The 21678-nt window shown below is 49.0% G+C and overlaps 1 protein-coding gene and 2 long non-coding RNA genes across 3 annotated transcripts in view; 2 read left to right on the top strand and 1 right to left on the bottom strand.

Moving 5' to 3' along the window:
• Positions 1–1458: 1458 nt before the first annotated feature.
• The window catches only part of TSPAN32 (tetraspanin 32), a 32356-nt gene continuing 12136 nt past the window's right edge, over positions 1459–21678 (bottom strand). The window contains exons 5-8 of the mRNA XM_032984969.2: positions 9096–9197; positions 7529–7621; positions 5838–5921; positions 1459–3597 (exon numbers count right to left, since the gene is read on the bottom strand). Coding sequence (XP_032840860.2) covers positions 3502–3597; positions 5838–5921; positions 7529–7621; positions 9096–9197 — 375 coding nt within the window. The 3' untranslated portion in view covers positions 1459–3501. The remainder of the gene's footprint in view (positions 3598–5837; positions 5922–7528; positions 7622–9095; positions 9198–21678) is intronic.
• LOC116959652 lies at positions 11123–12296 on the top strand. Its single transcript, XR_004405995.2, has 2 exons — positions 11123–11517; positions 12046–12296. It is a non-coding gene; the product is annotated as an uncharacterized LOC116959652 (long non-coding RNA).
• LOC116959653 lies at positions 18004–19187 on the top strand. Its single transcript, XR_006164682.1, has 2 exons — positions 18004–18259; positions 18732–19187. It is a non-coding gene; the product is annotated as an uncharacterized LOC116959653 (long non-coding RNA).

Raw genomic sequence — 21678 nt, 5'->3', positions numbered from 1 at the left:
AGAGCTTGAGTGTTGACATGCTTGTAACAACCAGTATCCACTTGTGCGAGCCCTGGGAAGGCTCACTGGCTCTGCAGGCGTCTCTCAGCCTGGCCGCTGGCTTCGCATCCCCACTGCTCAACTCCATGTGCTTAGCCCAACAAAATCTCTCTCCTGCTCTTCTCAGCATCGGGTAAATCTCAGCAGTGCTTACAAATAGGTTCCTGGGGTTGTGGTCTGGTAGAATAAGAGCTGTAATTTGTCTGTAGGAAGCAGCAAATTAAGGACTAGTAGGTACGAGCACATTGAGTGCAGGACAGGGATTTTTGTTGGCACAGGTACGGAAAAAAAAAAAACAACCCCTCAACACCCTCCTGCCCCCCAGCTTCCCTCCAGCCATCCCTGGGCGCTGCTGTTTCTACGGCTGTGAACAAAAGGGTAACGCTGCCCTTTTCTGGAACAGGTTTCTGAAAACCAAGGAGCTGAAGGCCTCTGCTTTCCTGCTGCTGGAAGCGACGGCGGGATGCCATCGCAGGGCGGCGGGAGCTGTGGTGGGAGAGCGTGTCCGGCCGAGCACTGCTCTCCCACCCGCTCGTTAGAGATGCTGCTCCTTGCAGGGGAACTCCAGCCGCGGGTGAAGTGGCAATAAAGGTGACAAGATGGCCGGTGCATACATACAGAACAAGGGGTTTGGGTTTTTTCTAGTTCGTTGGAGTATTTTGTACCAAAAAAATCTTCCTAAACCCCACGGTTGACTATCAGAGGAAGGAAAGGGACAAGAAATTGCATGCTTCCAGGCTGCTGCTTACTGGGGAGAAGTAACGACGACTCTCCAGACACGTTATCCCCCTGTGAGATGGTTTGGTGCAGGTCGTGTTCTCATCCTTGCTGCCACCACCACAGGAATCGTTACGGAGGTGTGAAAACAGCAGCTACACACACGCACAGCTACACGGCCGGTGCTGGAAAGGCGCCCGCTACTTCCGATGAAGTTTTGGGGATCACAAGCGATTCAAGGGAAGCAGGATCCAGGGGACAGGGATGCGACAGCCCGTCAGGTTTCTTTATCATATATATGCTACTCCTGTCCCTAAGCATCCCTTTACATCAAAAATTGACCTGGCAAGGAGGAGCACCTAAAGCTTTAGTAGTCTTGGTGGTGAAGCTTTGCCAGAGATCTTTTCTGCTTGACGTTAGAGTTGCTGAGGCTTCAGCAGGTAACCCACACTGATAAGACACACGCCACCGGTTTGCTCAATCTCCCTTGTTTTTTGGTGTGGCAGAACATCATCAGTTGTCCCGCCAACACCGAGCAGTGGGTAAGACCCGACTACCTAGCGTTTAAAAAAGTGAAACCGTACAGATTCCTTTCATATAGATACTTTATTGCTTAAATGTCTCCTTAAGCTGTTCTCCTGCCCCTGCTTGCGTGACTCCATGCGAGGTACATGCCTGCTGCCCCAGCAGCTGCTCAAGGGTAGGATGAGGCTGATGAGCGGCTCCTTTTCCTCCGAAGAACCATTGCCATCCTCTCCCTCTTGAGTGCTAAGGCACGCTGCTGGGGCAGTGCCAGCTGCCCGGGGAATATCTCTTCCCAGCACTGAAAGAATTACTGAGGGCTCTCCATGACGCAATCCTGAGCAATGCAGGCAGCCTCATGCACGGCAGAAAGGGAAGGAATGACAGCCTTTTGCAAGAAATTCATTTTTATTGAAGCAACCATGAGTCACATGAGCTGCCAGCTGGCCTGAGGAATAACAATAGCAGCAGCCTGGACAATAGCAGCTGGAGCTCACAGGGGAGATCGTCTCTCTCCAGAGAGCGATACAGTTAAGAATACACATATACGTGTAAGTGAAACTTTCCCCACTGATAGAAAGCAGGTACATCGGCAAGTGCACATCACCCCTAAACCCCTGCTAGACTGAGGCGTGTTGGTGGCTGCCAGGAGGTCGCTTGGGTAATACTCTGGAGCAGTTTGAACTTGATCCTGCCTCGAGTGAAGTCAGTGGTGAAGCTCTGCTGGTTCCAAGGGGAGTGGGCTGAGGAGTGATAGCCCTTTCCCACCCCCTCAATGCAATTCTTTCCAATGCAAGGTGTTTGCAGCCATGCTAAAATGCTAACCAGGTGCTGTAGGCTGTAGTGCTCCTCTGGTACGTGCAGCAGCCCCTGCGTGAGGGCCAGGACCTGTCCTGAACTCCTGCATGGGGGTTTCCACGCTTATCTAAATAATAAACAATTGCTACTCACTGGTTTTCATGGCTAAAATGGAGGAGAAGGGCGAAGGCTGCTGCAGGTTCAACAGACATTTCACATAGCCACATAGCTTCCAGCAGGTTTTCCAGCAGGTGCTAAATCTATTGCAATAATGAGTTTCAGCTCAGAAGCAGCTCTGTCTCCTTGCAATGAGGGCAAAGCACGCCAGGGATCCATCGTTTGAGCTAGACTAGGAGCTGAGTTCTTCAGCTGATTGAGGCTTTTTAAATTTCTGTTCATTGTTGACAAGGTGATGAAAAGAGGATGTGGAGTTGGACATTGTATTGTCTGACCTGTCTGGAGATCAGTCCTGTTCTCTTACAGATTTAATCTTCAGTCCCGCGTCTATGTGTAATAACAAAGTCATTTTGTATTGCACAGCAGCCTGGTGGGTTAGTGAAGCTCGATAAACACGGGGCTGAGGCTGGAAGTTGAACAAGCACCTGTGAAATCAGTGTGGCATCAAGCTCTAAGAGGTTGACTAAATCTTAAGAATTAAAAAATAATGGTGTATTGCATTAGCAAGGAGGAATAACAGGGATATGTCTTTATGCTGGTCATTTGTTTCAAAGCTCATGCTTTCTGTTTTGTTGTTTTTTTTTTTTCCTGATCTCTACCAAATGCTCTGTAAATCTGGCAGTATTTGAAAACAGGGGCAAACCAGTCAGTGGCCATTGGATGCCTACGTACCTGAGCATGATCCGAAACGTGCCCAAAGTCAACCACTATGAGTGTCTGGGCTAGGAGAGCACATTTCCCATCAGCAATGACACACTTTGTGTCCGTGTATTTGCTGATAGCACCAGATCGGTCCTGGGCTGTGATCCAAAGCCATCTTCCTAGAAACTTTGGGGGCCACAGGGAGCTGCTCAGACGCCGGCGCAAGAGAAGTTTGGTTTCATGCTGTGATTTTTGCTGGGCTCGTCTCCCCATTTGTGTCCTAAGGGGCTGTCTGTGGCCTGCCTTGGAGCCACAGCCCATACGGCCCCCGGCGAGGCGATCCGCGCGTCCGAGCCCCCGTGCGCGTCTCGGTCCTCGTCCGTTTTCGGTGAAGGCGCGGGGGCAGCTCCTCCGCGGAGCATCGTCCTCTCCGACCCGCTGGGGGATGCACGGCAGCTCGTAGGGCAGGAAAGGGGAAACCCGAGGCACGCGTCCCACCGCCTGCCCCCACGCAACCCCTCCCCGGGGGGTTCTGTGGGCGACTTGAGACACCTTCCTGCGCCAAGAGCTGCCTCCCCCTGGTAGGGGTGCCCGGGCAGTGGGTTCCTACTTTTCTCGCAGGATGTATTTGCCTTTCCGGTCCAGGTTGCTGCTGAAGTGGATGGAGAACCAGAGGAATGAGGTCAGGATCATCCCGTAAACCTAAAAGAAAAGAAACAAGACAAACAATTAAACTCTGAGCTGATTATGATGCTCCATCTGTGCAGATAAGCGATCGTTAAGGGTTGCCTGTTAGTCCACTTGGCACTTCTGAATTTATGTATCAGGTTGTCACATTTTTCTTAAGAGAGCTGTTTTTCAGTAAAATGGTGAACGCTAATCCCAACAAGGGACAAAATCCTCCCCAACACACGGTTAAAGCCTCGGATTGGAACCAAAACACAGCACAGCTCAAACCTGGTCCTAAAAATACCAAGAAATGAGACGAAACCAGAAAATTCAGATTTCAAATTCCTGCCACAAAAACATACCCTTATGCAAACAAACATACCTCTCTGGTAATAGCCTTTTGTAAAAATAATATAGGTAGAAAAAACCCCAAACCATGTGTATTGTTTGGAGTGAAAAACCCCAACAAAACAAAAAGCCCTAACAATACCCAAACCCCGCCCCATGCATGTGCACAGCTGTGAAAATGGAGGACAGCAGACTTCCTCTGCATTGTGATATTCTGCCTGGTGTATCACACACCAGGATTTACACAGGCAACATATCAAAGGCAAAGCTGCTGTGGGAAGGATAACGAGGGCTGCAACAACATGCTCTTTCCTAAAAATCTGCCTTAATGTTGCAAGCGCCTTTGCTTGCAGCTTGATCCTGGGGACACGTGTGCATTGTTGGCTGAGGGACAGTGACATCAGAGCAGCTATAGCCCGCATCACGCGCTTCCTTTGCATCCTGCCATCACAATAGTGAACCGAGCAGCGAGACATCCTCTCACACACACTTCAAAGACAGCTGCCTTATCTGGCTATAGCATCAAGCTGTGAAAAAAGATATAGATAATAAAAATGCTCCCGCTTTTGTCTGAATATAGCTGCAGTGAAATTCTTCCTATACCTGAGAAAAATTAGAAAGTGACACCAATGATTCACACCGGACTTTACATTTATAGTGCCATAGCAATGCCTGATGGTCTTCTTAATTTACTACTAGCAATATAAAATACAAAAGTGTTTGTTCCTCTGGGTTTTGTTTAGATGGAGATGACTCTTCTAACCCATAATTGTGCCGAGGCGGACACAAGTAGTAAAACAATCTCAGAAATACACATTTAGTCGGGAAAGGTCGCCCCAGCTGGGGAGCAGCACGGAGATATCACAGCAGCCCAAACCTCCCTTTGTGGTGAGGAAATGAGTCTCCTGGCATGCACGCTTTCCCGGCACGCTTCAGCACACATGCAGGGCCCACGTGTAATGGTAATGACAGTTGTACACCTCTGCCAAGCAGTGGGTGGGCATAGAAGCAGGGATGTTTTTATTGGGGGTGTTCTCCAGCTCTGAAGGGACCGTCCCCCTGCAGCCACCAAACACCCCCCTCACTGCTGAAGGACACACTCTTCTCGGAACGTTTCATTTTTACTTTTGTCCTCCCCCAAATAAGACTCACAAATTCCGTACGGACCCTTTCTACCCAAGTCATCCTCCAAAGATGATCCTAGCCCTCCTCTGCAAGATCCTTCCCAGGCAACAGGCTCCGCTCCTCTCCTTTTCAGCCTGTGCCTTACAAGCCCATGCTTCACCCACCCACTGCCCGAGACGCACCTTACCGGGTTCGTTAGTGGTCATTAATAGGATGAGACCTTCCCTTCCTGCACAACTCTCCAGCTCCATCGCTGGTGCTCAGAAGCTTTCAAGCCCATCCAGCTCCAGCCACACCAAGCAACTTCCCAGGCTGAGCTGGGAGGCAACCAGCAAGCGCTGGGCAAGAAGAGGCAGCGAGTTGCCTAAAACACACAACTTTTACTGCGTCTCCTTTTCCACGATTGCTGTTGGCTCCCCAGCTGATCTGCAAGCTCTGTGCCAGGCTACACGGCCTCTCTTGCAGGAGAAGACACGCAGGCAAGCCTGGGCAGATGAAATGCAAATGCTGTTGCAGCCCTCTCCCGCTGCTCCCCGCTCCCAGCTGCCATGCCTAGCTTGGACACAAAATCTGTGCAGCGAGCCTGTTTCTGCAGGAAAGCCCCTCCAGCCATCAGCCTGGCCAAGACAGGTCCTGGCCCTTTCTTAATTTCCATGGTGGAGTCCACCACCCCTTGTTTCTCTGCTGCCAGTCTCCAAAATAATCTGAAATCCTCGTTTCTGGGGGGCTAATTTAGGATACACCTCCCCCATTGCAGCCTTTCTTTCAGGGCCAAAATGCAAAGGAGCGGACATTGCTACCATGAAGCCGATGGTGACAGCCAGGATCGTGGAGACAAAGTTCATGTGCTTCTTCAGGAAGTCCTGGATCTCTCGCAGGCAGTCCTGCGGGGAGAGAGACACCCCTTGCAGCACAGCAGCAGCTTGGTGGGGGGCTTCATCCCCCCAACAGCGCTGCCATGACCCCAAATAGAAACGGAGACAAGGGCAGGACGCAGCATTGCACAGCTGGCCTGCTCCGTGGGCAACTCTCAGTTTTTTCTGCTGCTTGCTGCAGCTTGGGAAGACAAACACCTGCAGTATATTTTCTATTACCACAACAGGCCTGCAATTTTCTTGGTACGATGCATTTCAGACTGCGGGGATGTGTGTGTGCACGGGTAAGTGTGGTCACGCAAAGGCTTTTTTCTTTCCACCCGCTGGAAAATGGAAAGAGGGAAATGAAGATGGAAAAGCAAAGCACATAACGCTAAACGCGTTCCCTGAAGGTACTAATGAACAGCTCAATTTTGCAAGGTGTTGCAAACATTAATATACATTAGCCTTAAGCATGCCAGCGGCCCCATGGAAATCCAGGAGGTGTTAGCCAAGAGAGCCATTTCAAAAATGCAAGAGCATGCCCTTGATGAAGTGATTTGCAGAGTGAGGCAAGAGCGCTCAAAGCCAGGAGTGGATGTAGTGCAGCTACGAAACCCTGTGGTTCTCCAGGTTGCAAAATGCACCCTCTCATCCATCTCCCCCAGCTCACAACTGGAGGAAACGCAAACCACTAGCAGGGCAGGGGGGAACAGAGTCACCCCTACGGTGCCCGGTTTTGCTCTGCTCTCCCTTCCTGCTCTCTGAGCCCAGTTCAACCCTGCTTGGAGATGTGACGTTCCCGGGGGCAGTGCTTTGAAACGTTGCCCCACGGGCTGACGCCTGCCTGCGCATCACGGCATCCTGTTAGCGCCTGACATCTTCCCCTAACAACAATGTTTTTGTATGGCTGTAGCAACATGGTTTTGTTTTTCCTAGGGACAACATACGTATTGATGCTGGAGGCTGTAGCTACCTCAGCTGATTTGGCTACTCCAGTGGAATAAAAATAATCATACAATAGATTTGCTCAGAGAGTAAGAAGACTAAGTTGTGGCTGCAGCGCAAAGGTGGTCTAATACTGGTGGGCATCTATCAACTTCTCTGAGATACTGAAAAGAGGAGGAATAAAGTGTGCTTGATGAAGCTACTGCTGGGCATCCTCACCCTTCTTCTTGAGTTTCTCATTTTAATACCCATTTAAAGCCCTGGGGAAAAGGAATCACAGCAAATTCCACATTTGCTGTTAGCGGGACACCTTTTAAGCCTCAGAAACTAGTGTCACGTAGAAAAGTCCAACAGCTTTTTTGAGCTTAGGTACATGCCCATGATATCTCACACTCTGCACACTCAGGAGGAAGCTGGCGGGAAGCGACAGGCTGCAAACACAAGCATTTTGAAGGTTTTCTAGAGCCGTGAAGGAAACCGCGTCTGTAGGTCTGAGACCTGCTGATCCATCAAGGCACCTCCAGCAGGTCAGACTCCTCCTTATTGAAGCAAAAAAAAACCCAACCCGCAGCAACCCCAAACTGTGAAAAAGCCACAATTCTCATTAACACTTAAACACCAGTGAGGTTTTAACAGTCAGTGAGTAGCGGCACAGCCCCACTGTGGGGTAGAAGGAACCTTTCCCTTACCTGTCCCGCGTGGTCCACCTGGTCAGATGGGCACGTCCTGCCCTCCACGTTGGCCGTGTCCCCAAACGGAGAGTGCTTCCCGCAGCACAGGAACTGGAAGAGAGGGAAAGGTCTGCTGGAGATGGGCCACCTTTCCCCCCTGCTGCCCCAGGCAGGGCTCTGCAACCAGGGCTGCGAGGGGCGAAGCACATCGGTATGCGGTCGGCAGCTGCAGCAATGGAGGTTAAATTCGAAGGAGGGGGATGGATCTGGCCCCAAACTTGCCTGTGCTCCTCCAAGAGCGCTGCCTGGGGCTGGGGCTGGGGCCAAACCCTTCCTGCGTGGTCACAGTGGCTGCTCTGGAAAACCCAGGGAGGCACAGACTCATGTTTCCAGCGCTTGTTATGGGCTGGGGGGGGGGCTGTCCCCAGCAACACCTGCTGTGAAGCTATAGCCAGGGTGAACTGGCCAGCTTGGAGCAACAGCAGAAGGAGAAAAAAAAAAAAAAAAAAAAAAAAAGGAGTAAAAGGAGTAGAAGGACTGTTTCTCAAGTGGCTAAAATAAGCAACAGATGAAGCTGGGTATTGCGCCTGGTTCTCCTTGCCAAGCGGGACTCTGGGTGTGCTGCTCCACAGCCCGGCACAGCAAGCACCACCGCGCCTGGCCATGGCTCTGAGGGCCACCACCATCGCTGCAAGGAGATATATTTGCCTGTTTCTGTGCTTTGAGAAGCATGGATGAAAGCAGCTTCAGAAGGTACTTGCTACGATGATTTAAGAAAACACGTAAGGATAAAGGGTGTTGCACGGGAGGTGTCTGGAAACAAGGGAGCAGAGCGGACGTTCTCATCCAGCCCTGCTCTGTGCCACGAAATCACTACCCAAACAGGCCCTGCTGTGAGAGGAGATGGCATCTCCTTTACTCAGCTGGGACTCGGGAGTTTCTCACCACAGGGGACATCCTCACTCATCTCCTGTGGCTTTGAGGGCGAGAGTCTTCCCTGTGCTCTGGGTAACCACCCTTGCTCACCTACGGAGCTACAGAGAAGTCCCCTGCACCAGCAGCATCCCGGCTGGTGGTTTTGGGGTGCTTCCTAGCAGTCTCCAGCGTTGCAAGAGGTCACGTAGCCTCCGGTACTCCTCAGCCATAGGCTCAAGGGTAAACAGAAATAACTAAGTCCAAATACTTCTGCTGGACAATGTGGAATTTCCTCCCTCTCCCCACCTGACCGGGGACACCAGAGAGGATTATATCCACATTCTTGTACCACGGATAGGGAGCAGAGCAGGGGGCCTGCTGAGACAGAATATATATCAGCTACAGCATGGAAGCTTTGAAGATATCGCACCAGAGCGGTGCTCAGGCAGGTGGCCTTTTCCTCCTGTTGATAATCTGGTGGTCAAACCTGGGAAAGGAAGAGTAGGAGGGGAGGAGCAGAATTCACAGGAGGCTGGAGGACTCGGTTCCTGAGGGAAAATGGCATTGCAACATCCATGAGGCAGAGCAAAGGCGTCAGCCCCAGCCTTCCAAAACGGTCAGGGAGATACCCCAGGGCAAGGTTTTCTGTTAAGGCTGAAAGATAACTTACTGCTTCGTGGATGGCAGTCAGCTCGTGCCTCCTGAAGCTAGAGGCGTTCCTCCTCACCTCCTCATACACAAAATCGTACACATCCATCATGCTGTCTTCCACCTGCAAGGAAAGAAGAGATCTGTACGTGCAAAACACCGACTGCAGTCATCTCTGGAGGGAAATATGCTCCTCTCGCACCTCCCCAGAAGCTCTCCCAGGTATAGCAAGACACGCAGAAGCAGAGCAGCTGTTGAACGACACCACGCAGCAGCAGGAGCTGGTGTAGGACCCACCCCGCACCAAGGGGCACCTACGACATGGCGAGTGCCAGGGGAGAGGCTGCAATACTGCACGTACCGCCTCCTGCTCCGCGCGGACCCTTCGATGTCACACCGGAGGCTCACCAGCTGATGGCTGGGGCTTTTGACCAGTTTTGGATTTGGTGTCAGAGGGGAACTTAGGTGCCCCGGGACCAGCGTGTCTCCAAGTCCCTCTGCCAGGCAGGGGTGACACCATCTCCCCATCCTGACGGGGGACCAGGAGGACAGGCCCACATGAGCATGAAATGCTAAAATACAAAGGTGAGAGGAGCTTAGAGGGCTGGTGTTATCCCAGTGACAGAGCACTTCCTTCTGAGGAGAGCCAAAAAAATAACAGAGTGATTCAGTGGTGAATCAGACCCTAAATATTTACCAAGTGTGTGAGAACTCACAGCTTGACAGATCCCAGCCAACTCCTGCTCGGGTTTTGAAGGAAAAAATATGACAATTGCCTTCAGTGTTGGGAGTCAAAACCTTATTTCTTCCTTTTGTTTTCCCTCACTGCCTCAGCAACATCCATCCGAGTGGGCCTGCAGGCAGCGCGTGGCTTTTGGGGGGTGAAAATCGATGGGTGAGATGGATGGAGTGGGTGGCTGTGCGGGGAGGGACGGGCACTCTGGGAACAGAGCCATCTCTCAGCGAGGCTTTTCAGCTCAGTCTTCAGGGGCTCTGCTTGGAAATTACTCTAGAGGAAGAAAACCCCAATGCCATCTGCTCAGGGTTATCTGAGGCGATTACAGCCATTACTGTCTTATTGCTCTACCCTGCCCGGCTGTCCAAAGTGCAAGCAACTAAACGGAGGCTGATAACCAGGGAGGGAGGTTTTAGAAGATTACTTGTATCCAACTTGGCTCTGTGCTGCCAGGAATAGAGTTTAAAGGCTCACATCTGAAGCCTTCTCACAGCTATCAACATGGCACAGAAGTGGAGGGGCTTGGGGGTTTCTCTGTGTTTATCCACAGCAGAGCTGCCATCGCCCCGGGACGCTCCATCACCCGTCACGGAGCAATCAGGTGAGGCAGGAGAAACCCAGCTTTAATGAGGGAGGTCCGATGACGGACGGGGCACAGATATTCTGAGCCTATGAAAAAACCCTCCGTAGCAAGGTGCGCGATGCTGAGCTGTCCCACACGGGTGAGGAGGGAGGATGCTCATTTTGTCACTCCGGTGTATCAGAGTACATCGAGCGGGATGGGCACAGCAGTAAGACAAGGTCTCCAGCAGACTTGTGCACCATCCTTCCCCTGAGCAAATCCTAAACCCCAATAAAAAGGAAAACACCCAAGCTTTCCTAACTTCTTGTGGGCCATGAAATAGCTTTCCAGCAGCAGCAATTATATAAATGGATTCAATACAAAGAGCGTCCATTTCCACTGAAGAATTGGGTTAAGAATAATGAAAAAAGAATAATCTTTTGACCTCGTGTTGCTGAGGAAGGAAGGAAGAACAGAGCAGCCAGCTTCTTAACCCAAGAGATTATTACTTTACAACAATATTCATCTTAAAACAAGGTAAGATGAGACTTTGTCCAGTGATGTTTCATCTGCAAAGACGATCACAGGCTCCCTACAGCGAAGCAAGCTCTGATCACACCACCAGAACCTATTCACTATGCAGAAAAGTTAATGCTTATTAGTGTTTTGTGCTGATGAACAAAGCTCAGGGCCCAGCTGAGGCTGATGTCCTCCTCAGCAGCTTCCCCGGTGGTGGTGCACTGAGCAGCCTGGGCGGAGGGCAGGGGAGCTGCCAGATGTTGACAGCTGCCGGCCGCTGCCCGTAGCAGGCGGCAGCAGCTTCCAGGCTGGGGAGCTCCTCCGGCTGCTTGACATGGTGACGGGATCGATTAGATCGGGAGAGGTCCCGCCTGATGCAGCGGTGCACCTTTGCATCTTCCTCAGCATTTTAGGCACCATGCAGTGACACTGAACGCTGAGACTAAGGCTGTTTGAAGGGTGCAAGTGGGTCGGAAAGAATTGAGGGAACAAGATGCCTGTAATAAAGCTATGGCAGAAGATTTTTCCAACTGTTGGAAACAACGAGGGAAGAAATAACAAGCAGTTACCGTTTTGCAGCCAGCTACAGACTACAGTGATGGTGATGATGATGAGGGTAATCTCCAGGTACGTAATGACTACTCAAGACTTCAATTGCACCCTGTTTCTGAGCTTGCTTTTCAGTTATTTACTAATTGTTGTAGTTTTTTTTTTTTTTCCTTTCATTTTGTCAAGCAGCCTCCAAGAACTGAAAGCAAAAGGGATTAAATGGAAAATGTTTTATAGCAATAATTTCCTTTTAGAATGTGTGTCTGGGCAAGCCTAAGAGTACAATTTGCTGATTAGTCATTCTCAGCATTTCTATCTAGCAATTATATCCAGCTATTATCTGAATATGTTATTCAGATCCTAGTAAGGGAATATAAAACTACAGAACCATTTTTTAAACAGTGAATTGACTATAGCTCCTCCACATCATCTTTCTGATTTTTGCTAGGATCATTTGATTTTGGAGGGGAAAATTGCTGTCCTCATACAATGCGGCGGTCTGTTTTCACAGATTACTGCAGAGAACTTTCTCATTTAAATATTTCAGAGGTAGGCATAAAGTACTAAATCTCCATTATTTATCACTGGCTGTTTCCTTCTGTGCAGGAGAACGTACCACAGAGCATACGAGAGGTCTGGCTTCATAAGGGGAGATGTACCAGAGCAAAAGATTGCAGTGATGAACCACCATCTTCACAACTTTTCTGCCTGGGATGGCGTTATGTTTGTACTCGGAGCTGCAGCCGAGCTCTGAAGCACCGGCCATGCGTGGCAGCATCTATGCAGCCCAAAATGTCACGCTAACTCATGCATGCCCAATGATGTAAAAAATAAAACCTGAAAGCATGAGACAGTCACCAGGTGGTTTCATGACCTATCCTTATTTGCATCATTATTTTAGCCAGCAGACACAAGCTCATCCCTGTATGTTCCTTTGATCTGGGACATTACACAGTGAAGAGCTAGACTGCAGGACTGCTTTGTACTCAGTTGCCATCCTCAACAGGTTCCCATCACACACTCCACTAACAGGCAACAGTCCATTGCCTCAAAATAATTTTCTTTTTCTGCTTCTTACACCAGGTGTTGGAGAGAAAAAAAACAAAAACAAACAAACAAACAAAAAAACCCAACAAAATCAGGGTGCTTTCTCTCACACTTAAGCAACAGGATGCCTTTTGGGTTTGAGTGGTTTTATTGATACTGTTAATAACATTCTTTAAGTAAACCACAGCTGTGCCCCATCCCTTAACCTGGATGGTAGTTAGCGTGTAATGGACCGATACAGCTGGAGAAAAGAAGTCTGGGCTTCTTTTTGAAAGGTCTTGCACTCCCCCATATATAAGCATCACTACGGTCAAGTGGATTTTCCTGTTCCTAGTGACATTCTGTGACTCACTGACAGAGAAGTATTTCTGGATGAAGCTCTTCCTTGGAAGGAGACTGTGCCTGCAATGCTTGTCAGAAAAAAAAAAAAAACCACCAAGAGCTGAAGATGAAGCATCAGCTGGGCTTTGGCTTAAGAAAAATCTCCAGGTTAAGTGATATGGAGGTCACACCTTACAGCAATTCTTTTCCTGGAAGAAACTGGGTGAAATGTTCCAGTTTTAAATTAGTCAAATAATTGCTGCCTCCCATTTCTGTCTGCATTCCTCAATGAAACATTCATTTAGGGATGATATTGATGGGTTGCTGGATACAACAAATGGAAAATCACCACTGAGATTTATGCGGCTGACTCCAGCTGACTCAATAAAGTAGCATTTTTCACTTAAAGTAAAAGAAAGAAGGAATTTTGAGATTGTTTATCATCCTCTAAATGCTTTATCCCCCAAGAAGCAGGATTTATGATTGCAGGAAGGCATTTACTCTAAGCCATTAGCATTCTTGCCCTCGGCTATTAGAATCTAAAGCAAATTTCAGTCTTACCTCTTTCAAGAAGAAAATTGACATTTTTGACTTAGGTTGTTTATCAAGGATAATTTTCACCTGTGTCATGGTTCAACCCCAGCCGGCAGCTCAGCCCCACGCAGCCGCTCGCTCACTCCCCCCAGTGAGATAGGGGAGAGAATCGGAAGGGTGAAAATGAGAAAACTCATGGGTTGAGATTAAGACAGCTCGATAGGTAAAGCAAAAGCCGTGCACGCAAGCAAAGCAGCAGAAGGGATCCCTTCCCCTCTCGCCGTGGCAGGCAGGCTCAGCCCTCCCCAGCCCAGCCGGGCTCCAGCACGCCTAACGGTGACTGGGGCAGACAAACGCCGTCGCTGCGAACGTCCCCCCCTTCCTCCTTCCTCCCCCAGCCCTGGACCCTGAGCACGGCACCGTACGGCCTGGGGTGTCCCCGCCGTGCCCCCCCAGCTCCTCGTGCCCCCCAAACACTCGCTGCTGGGGTGGGGTGAGGAGCAGGAAAGGCCTCGGCTCTGTGTGAGCCGGCTCAGCAGCAACGAGACCATCCCGGTGTTCTCACCACTGTTTCCAGCACAAATCCCAACCACAGCCCCATACTAGCTACTGTGAAGAAAATTAACTCCATCCCAGCCAAAACCAGCACAACCAGTAACTGGATTTGGAACAGAAAGATCAGACAAGGAGGTCAGCCTTTGGTTCCCAACCCCTGTGCAAGCCAGAGGTGTCACTGAATCGTTCTCCTGCTGACAGTGAATGCCTGTGCCTAGGCAACACTCCTGACGTGGCAGAACGGGAAGAGAAGCATGGCAAGCAGGAGGAGGATCTTCCTCTCCTGTGGCTCTTTGTGCCTTCCAGGTACCAAACTGAGCACATGCATGGCAGCCTCAGGAAAAACTGCAACCTCGGCACTTCATGTTCTCTCAGCATTGCCAAGAGGGATGCACTCACCAGCATCACTCAGAAATACCCCTTCAGCGGCGGCTACCTCAGGCTCCCTCACCTACCTGGAAACTACAAGTTAGTCAGTTAAAGTGTGCAACTGGAATAAAGTGGTTAAATCACTCCAAATCCTTCCTTGCTCCAGTAAGAAAAACACTTCTGCATTTTGCTATCTCCATCTTCCCTTTCCTCCCCGGTGTGCAGAAACGCACGTGTTCACAGCATGTCAGAAAGGGAAGCGGGGGGCAGACGCAGCTGCTTGGGCTCAGATAAAGCAATGACACAACTGAAATGAAACAGAGAAGGGAAAACTGCTCTGGGTGCTTCAACCAGGTTGCAGAGCAACTCCATTGCGTGGATCGAGCATGTGGGGAGACGGGCTCTCCCTCGCCCCATGCTTGCCCAGGCCATCACTGCTGTACCTAACACAGTCGTTACAGCATGCTGCAGCTTCTCGTTTCCTTCAGAGCATGTCAGCTCCCCTCCTCTCCAGCATTCCTCAAGCCAGTTGATCCCAGTGGCAGAAATCTGGCCAGTGCTGCAAACCAGAGTGGCCTTTGAGGCCCCCCCATGGAAAACTGCATAAGGTAAGAAGGTGCTGCTCCCCCCAGTTGCCAGTGGTCACAGGAGGCCACTGATGCGAGAAGATCCAGATGAGGCTTTTAGCTCAATGGTTTTCACCTTTTCTTTCCAATATTTAAACACAGATACAGATTTTATCTCTCTCTCTCTCTGAAAATATATATATATATGCACTTCCTCCCACTTTCTGGTATCTCAAGAGGATCAGGAAAACTCTGACCATCTTTTGGCCTATTGCTGAGGGAATACGCAGAAGGGGGGAGAAAGCAAAAACCATTGTGGAGCAAAAAAATTCAGGAAAAGCAAAGCCTTACAAAGCTGTTTCTCTTCAATCCCAGTGCTTCCTTCAGGTCCCCACACAAAACATTTAAAACAGAAGAAGGTGCTGAGCTGTTAAATAGCTCACCTCCTCCTCATTTCCCATCTCCATGTCCCAAAACAACAGCAAAAGTCTAGCCGTATGGGTGCCATACATCCCGCCCAGCCAGTGGGCAGGGGGACATCAGAGCCCCATGCTCAACCGAGCCGTGAAGCCCCGAGGCCGCCCCTGTGCTGCTCGGGTGCAGGCTGGAGCATCGCTGCGCCACGGGGGCAGAACACCAGATTTATAGGCAAGCGCAGAAAACCCAGGCAGGCAGTTATAATCAACATCAAGTTATTTTCCCTAAATCCTCCAGATCTAGGGCTGCACCCCTTTTGAGTGACACCAGCCTCAGTGTATCAAGGCCCTCTTGGTTTTTTGGGTTGTTTTTTGTTTGGTTTTTTTTTTTTTTTGAGTTGGCTTTTTCTTTGGTTGTTTTTTTTTTTTTAAAACAAACTTCAAGTATTTCAGTCCATTTTATAACAAAACTGCAAAACCAACAGGCTGCCGAGGGCTGAGGGCCCACTCTGACCCTTGGTGCTCCCAACATTCAAGACACACAACCCAGCAATTTATGAACCTCCCAACATCATGGTCAAATTATCACAGTCATCCCCGCTCTCCTGCCTGTAGCACTTGAAACCAGGGCTAGGAAAGACTGTTTCCCAACAGAAAGCATTGAAAAACACTGAAAACAGTCTTAGCTTAAAAAAAGGTTGTATCAGTGACAGAGCTAGCCCCAGGGCAGCACTGTCACCTCTGAGCTGGCGGTGGTGAAGGTTGGATGTGCCACAGTGACGACGACCATCTGAGCGGCCTCAGGTACCGCGGCCGATGCTGCCGGAGACGGGAGCTCCGGTTAACACTCTGCCACAGAAAACGGCAGGAATGGGGCCGTGCGGGTTCAGCGTCAGGGCAGCGATAAATTCTAAAGCCTCTGAGTGTGAATGCCTGTGTAGCGCCTCAGACAAAGGAGAGCAGTGTCTCGCTGGGGGGAGTGGGCCGTTATTGTGGGATGGGAACATAAACACTAGGAAAGAGTCACAATATTTAAAAACACTAAGGAAGGGGGAGCGGTTTTCCCCCCCTTTTTTTTTTTTTTTTTTTTTTTTTTTTTTTCCCCATGGGCTTCAGAGACTGGGAGAAGCTCAGTGCTTACCTTAAAGTGACTGTGCCTGGCAGAATAACAGCGAGAGCAAGGATGACATCAGGTTATTCACAGTGTTTCCATAGCCAAATAGCTTTTTGAAAATGCTCTTGAAAGACTCATGTGAGTCGCTACAATCCTCATCCAGCCCTACTGAGTTAACAACCGAAAGAAAACTATCTGTACCTTTTGGGTCTGGTTTCAGAAAGCCCCTGAACACCTTCAGCTGGCTTTTAAGCCCCATTAAAATCTCTAGCACTTAGACCTGCATTTAAGCATTGCCTTCAGGTGAGACGGACCCGACCCTGTAAGAGTTTGCCCCAGCACGCATCAGCGGCAGCAGTGACAGATACAAACATACCCTGGAAAAACCTCTGGAAGGACTCGTACGATCCCACTTCAGAAATTACCTGGGACACGCTGGGTCAGTCCTTGCCTACTTGCAGAAACGGGAGATGCACGTGCCGCCCGGCTCTGCGCACGCAAAAGCAGGGTTTGCCTCCCGCAGACCCCGGCAGTGCTGCTCCTCCTTTGCAAAGGTGCTGGCTGGGAGGAACACCCGCAGGCAGGAGGAGACATGTAGGGAAGGGAGAGGGGAAGCTGCTCTTTTCAAGACCTGCCCCAAGTGTGGCAGTGTTGTTATTTAACAGCTGCGACTCTTAATTGCAGATTTCCATCCCAGGCTCTGTTAGAAAATCATCAACTCAAAAGATACTGCCTTGCTGGCTAACAAAGCATAAATGACTCCGGTTCCTCTTCCCAGCAGGAGAGCAAGCAGGTTCCTTGGACAAAAGTTTCAAGCAGAGCAAGGCTGCAGGAGCACCAGAGTGTGTATGGGCAGCTTGTGTTCCCCACTCATAAAAAGTTAAAATCCTCACGTTTGTCCTCCAAGTATAAGCAGTGCAACGCAGAGGCTAATGCCTTTCTGCACGTGGGAGCCAAAAGCCACTGGTGAAACCTCCTTTTGAAATCACCCAGCAACCTGAGAGACCATTTGATAATTAAGAGATTGCCATATCATTGCAGCCAGTGCAAATCCAAGTGACCTCTTCATCCAAAGGACATGGGGAATCGGGCCTTTATGCCCAGTGTATGGGCAACTATTTGTACCAATTCAAAATTTTCCTGAGTTGGGAAATCAGAATTTAACAGGTTTTAAGCTAACATTTGCCTGTGAATTAATCTCTGTAATTAAAAAGCTCGTTCTGTTGCAAAACTCCTTTCACGTTGCAGCGATTTTATTTTCACCAATTCACCCTGCCATCCTGACCGCCGGGGCCGTCATGGGCGGCTGCTGGAAGGATCTTCTAATCTGCTGCAGAGAAAGGGAACAGCAGAAGATGATGTGATACTGAAACTCCTCCAGCCTCTTTCGCAGCAGGGCCCAGGGCGAAACCCTCAAACCTATTTTTGTGTTGGTTAGTAAGGGTACCAAAAGCTCTTGTACACCACAGCTGCAAGGCTACCCCTTTCCTCCAGGCTCTGCAGGCGGGCTTTTAAAGCTAGTGGGTGGGGAGAGAAGGGAAACTGGGGAGGAAGAGGAAGCAGCAGCCTTCCCCACCAGCTGTGCCAAATGTGGCATAAGCCTCTCCTAAATCCTTCTCCACATCCCAGGTCGCAGCTGGGAATGACTAAGAGACCTCACCTAAACAGGCAGCAGTTTGTGGGAAAGGAGCTGCCATAAAAATAACTTCGGAAAAGAAGATTCAGCTCTTTGGCTTCGGGAACCAGGACCTCCTAAATTGGCTAAAAACCATCCAAAACCCTCATCATTTCCACGGTTCCCACCAAAGGTGCTCACAGAGAGGTCACCCTCCTTGCCCCTCCCTTGGACGTCGGTCTCGTTGGCTTTGACTGCACCGCCGCTGTCGTTCCTCAGACAGGTTTGTGACACCTTCCTACCAAGACCTCCATCTCCCACCGAGACCACATTTTGGCCAGATGGCCCATAAAGAGGGCGACCAAACGTGCTCCTCACCCTTGCGGAGACCCTTGTCTGTGCTAGGTCAGGCGTGAAAAGGGATCGACTCTCTCAAGGGATCTGGGCCAGGCAGAAAAGCACACTAGATTTTCACAGGGTACGTCAACAACCTCCCGATTACAAATACTTTCATTTCAGATTTTCCTCCAAGCAGCCAACCTGCCCAGAGAAGTCCTGACACCTCTCCAAGTGACAGCAGCACTGCTTCTCTTGGTGCCACTGGCTGAGAGGAAAAGTGTTTCTTTGTAAACTGGGGGTAGACCCTAACAGAAAGGCTGCATTGCGTTACGCATGCTGGCAAAATAGGTAGAAGATTTGGGATATCACTCTGACTTATTTGTTCTCTCCCATTTTGTGCACCGTTTTCTTTGCAGAGCCTACCAGACAAACATGCTTTGGGAATGGGTAGGTTATTAGTTCCTTGTTAAAAGTACTTTAACGCAGACAGATGGATGCAAAGCAGCCTGAGAAGACAGTACAAAGGAGATCTGGACCTCACAGAACCCAGTCACTGGCCACATGGATGAGGCAACAGAGCAGGAATAATTACGATGCTGCACAGAGAGATCAATCTTTTAGGATAAAGCACGATAAATCTCAGAATCATGATTTCTGCATGTCTGGTATATGTTATTTTAAGCATAAAGACTGTGGTGACACCAAATCTATCTGGACTGCAGGTAACTTGAAATTAAAACACGTGGCGTCTGTCTGAAAGAATTAGTTCAGGAGCTATGGAAGGTCACAAAACCAGAAAAGAATGGGAAATTAAAAGATCCACATTTTGTTTACAGCACCCAGGTCTGAGAATATAAAATATTTACCAATAACTCTTCTTTTTTCCCTGTCCTCTGTAGCTTCTCTGTAAGAAGTACTGTAAACAGGGCTCTGAAAGAGTCACAAAGGCAAAAAGAGCATCTTGCTTTCATCATGTTCAAACAACATTTTTATCTATTGCCTCTTGAAAATAACCATCAAAACAATCTTTCAGCTCAATATTGGACTTCTCCATCTCAGATGATTTTCTGTATGAGGGGTCTGCTTTGTGAAGGAAATTTAAGTGGTGGGGTTTTTTGTTTGTTCTGTGTTTTTTTTTTTTCCCCCCTTTTTTTTTTTTTTTGATCAAGAAGAGTAAACAACTGAGAGCATCTGCTGTGGTTTGGAGCAGGGGGGACATCCCAGCTCCTGGCTTGTGACACCTCACCCGTGGGGAGGGGGAGGACGGGACCTACCAACGCCAGCTCCCAGCTGGCATCTCCAGACTGAACAGGCTGATTTGCTGTCTGGCTTTTCACTGGAAAGACAACGTATTTTGCATGGGAAAAATGCAAATTTTTGTTTTAGCCATGAACATGGGGGCAGTAGCCCCTCAGTTCTTCAGAGGTATTGATGCAGGCACGTGTAATGGACATATTCATCCATATTCAGTTTTACATCCCCAAATTCTCTTCCTTTCTTGATAGCTGTGTGCATCCCATCAGGCTTACAAGACACCCATCAATTTGGCTGAGTTTGATTTTTTTTCCCTCGTGTTACTGCAATTAACTATTGCTGACAGTACTGACACGCAGTAGGCTGGGGAGCTTTAATTTTGCTCTTTACCTTGAGAAAGTCAGAGAAACAAATGGCTCTATAATGAGACTCCAGGAGCCTCCCCCCTGCTCCGTTCAGTTTTCTGTACCGCTGCACTACCTGTGTTTCTGTCTCGGAGGGGCAGTCACCGCTGTATTTCTCTCTCTCGCACATCTGCATTGTTCTCTCAGCTAAGACAGGTTGCCTTTCAAGTGAAACCACATTTCCATATGTTTTGTAAGTGACACTCCTAATTAAATCTTTCCTCATCTATATTCCCCGTTTCTCTTTGCATTTTAGGAAGTAGAGAAACCCTAGCCAATTTCTAATGGCATTTTAATTTTTCCGTTGTCAGAAACACTGCTGGTTTCTTTGCCCAGAAGGTAAACGTTTTACAAAAACCCCTCATTTTGCCTAGTGGAAGCTGTTTTGCTTAAAGAAACTGAACCAACTGCTAAAGCTAACCATAACACATGGGTGCAATTATGGGCAGGGCACTCAAAGTAAAATAACAGGAAAATAAATCAAAGTAAAACCAGATGTAGTGATTAAGAGATATATAGAGAAAGTAATTCTCCTTTAAATGTGTTCAGCAGAACAGTTCTTTGAATGGCACATCCCTATATTAACCCAATATACAACTTTTTCTTGCAGCCTTTTTACACCCTACTCCATGTTTGTGGATTAAAAAGTATAACTAAATAGTCTGTCTGGATAACGCAAATTCACAAGACCAACCAGACACACGTTCTGGTGCCACTTCTCCTTTACTAACACAGCTTTTGTTTCAATCTCTATAAACTTCTGCAGAAGGAGGAGGAAAGTGTGCTCAAGGCCTCCCTTCTGTGTCGGTCGTGAAAACAAGATAATTTCCATCTTAAACTGTTAGTGTGAATGTAATAAATTTTGATAGCTTTGCCTGAAACCAGGGAAAATATATACAGAGGTTGCGGAAAGACTCTTTTTCATGGATGCCTCAGCTCTGATTGGATCCACTTCAGCCAGGTAAATGCAGAGATAAAAGGTGCTGCTGTGCCATCAGCACTCACTCTAACCTTTCCAAAGCAGCCGGACAAATTCACAGAGGAAAAATCCACTGAGAACATTAGAGGCAAAGGCACCAGCAGGTGCCACCAGCAGGCACCTGAGCCACACGCTGTTGGCATCTGAAAAAGCAAGTGCTTTGTGCTCGCTGGGTTTTTATGCTCCTACCTTGGCCAACAGCGAGTGTGCCTGTCTCAGAGGAGGTGCCTTTGGTCTGAGCCGGCGTAGCTGTCTGCGTATTTCAAAGGACTTTCAACTACTGTGGCCACTGGTCAGCTCTGGACAAACTTTCTAGAGAAGCAGGACCTTACCCCTCACCCTAACCTTGCCTTTGCTCTTTAGACTTCTGCTTCTGGAAGGACTAGATTTTGATTTTTGCACAGGACACTGAACCATTATGGGACAAGGCTTCTTGTCCCCGAGAAGCGCGATTGCCACAGTCCTGGCATGGAACTGAGTCTCTGCAGTTTTGATGGAGTTGTGCTCCTCCAGCACACAATGAAATCTCATGGCCAGACTTCTGACACACTGGTCTTCAATCCCCCCCCAACATCTGTAGCCCTAAAGAGATGTGCTGGCAGCATCAACATGACCCTAATCCACCGGGATGACGTTTCATGTCACTCATATCCTCATTGCTGGCCAGAACTTTGCAGGGACAAAGCAGAGACAGGGACCAACCCACTGCATGAAACGTCTATCAAA

The sequence above is a fragment of the Tyto alba genome, unplaced genomic scaffold, assembly GCF_018691265.1.
Source record: "Tyto alba isolate M040663 unplaced genomic scaffold, T.alba_DEE_v4.0 Super-Scaffold_8, whole genome shotgun sequence".
In the NCBI taxonomy this organism is placed as follows: domain Eukaryota; kingdom Metazoa; phylum Chordata; class Aves; order Strigiformes; family Tytonidae; genus Tyto; species Tyto alba.
This window is presented reverse-complemented; position numbering and strand designations above follow the sequence as displayed.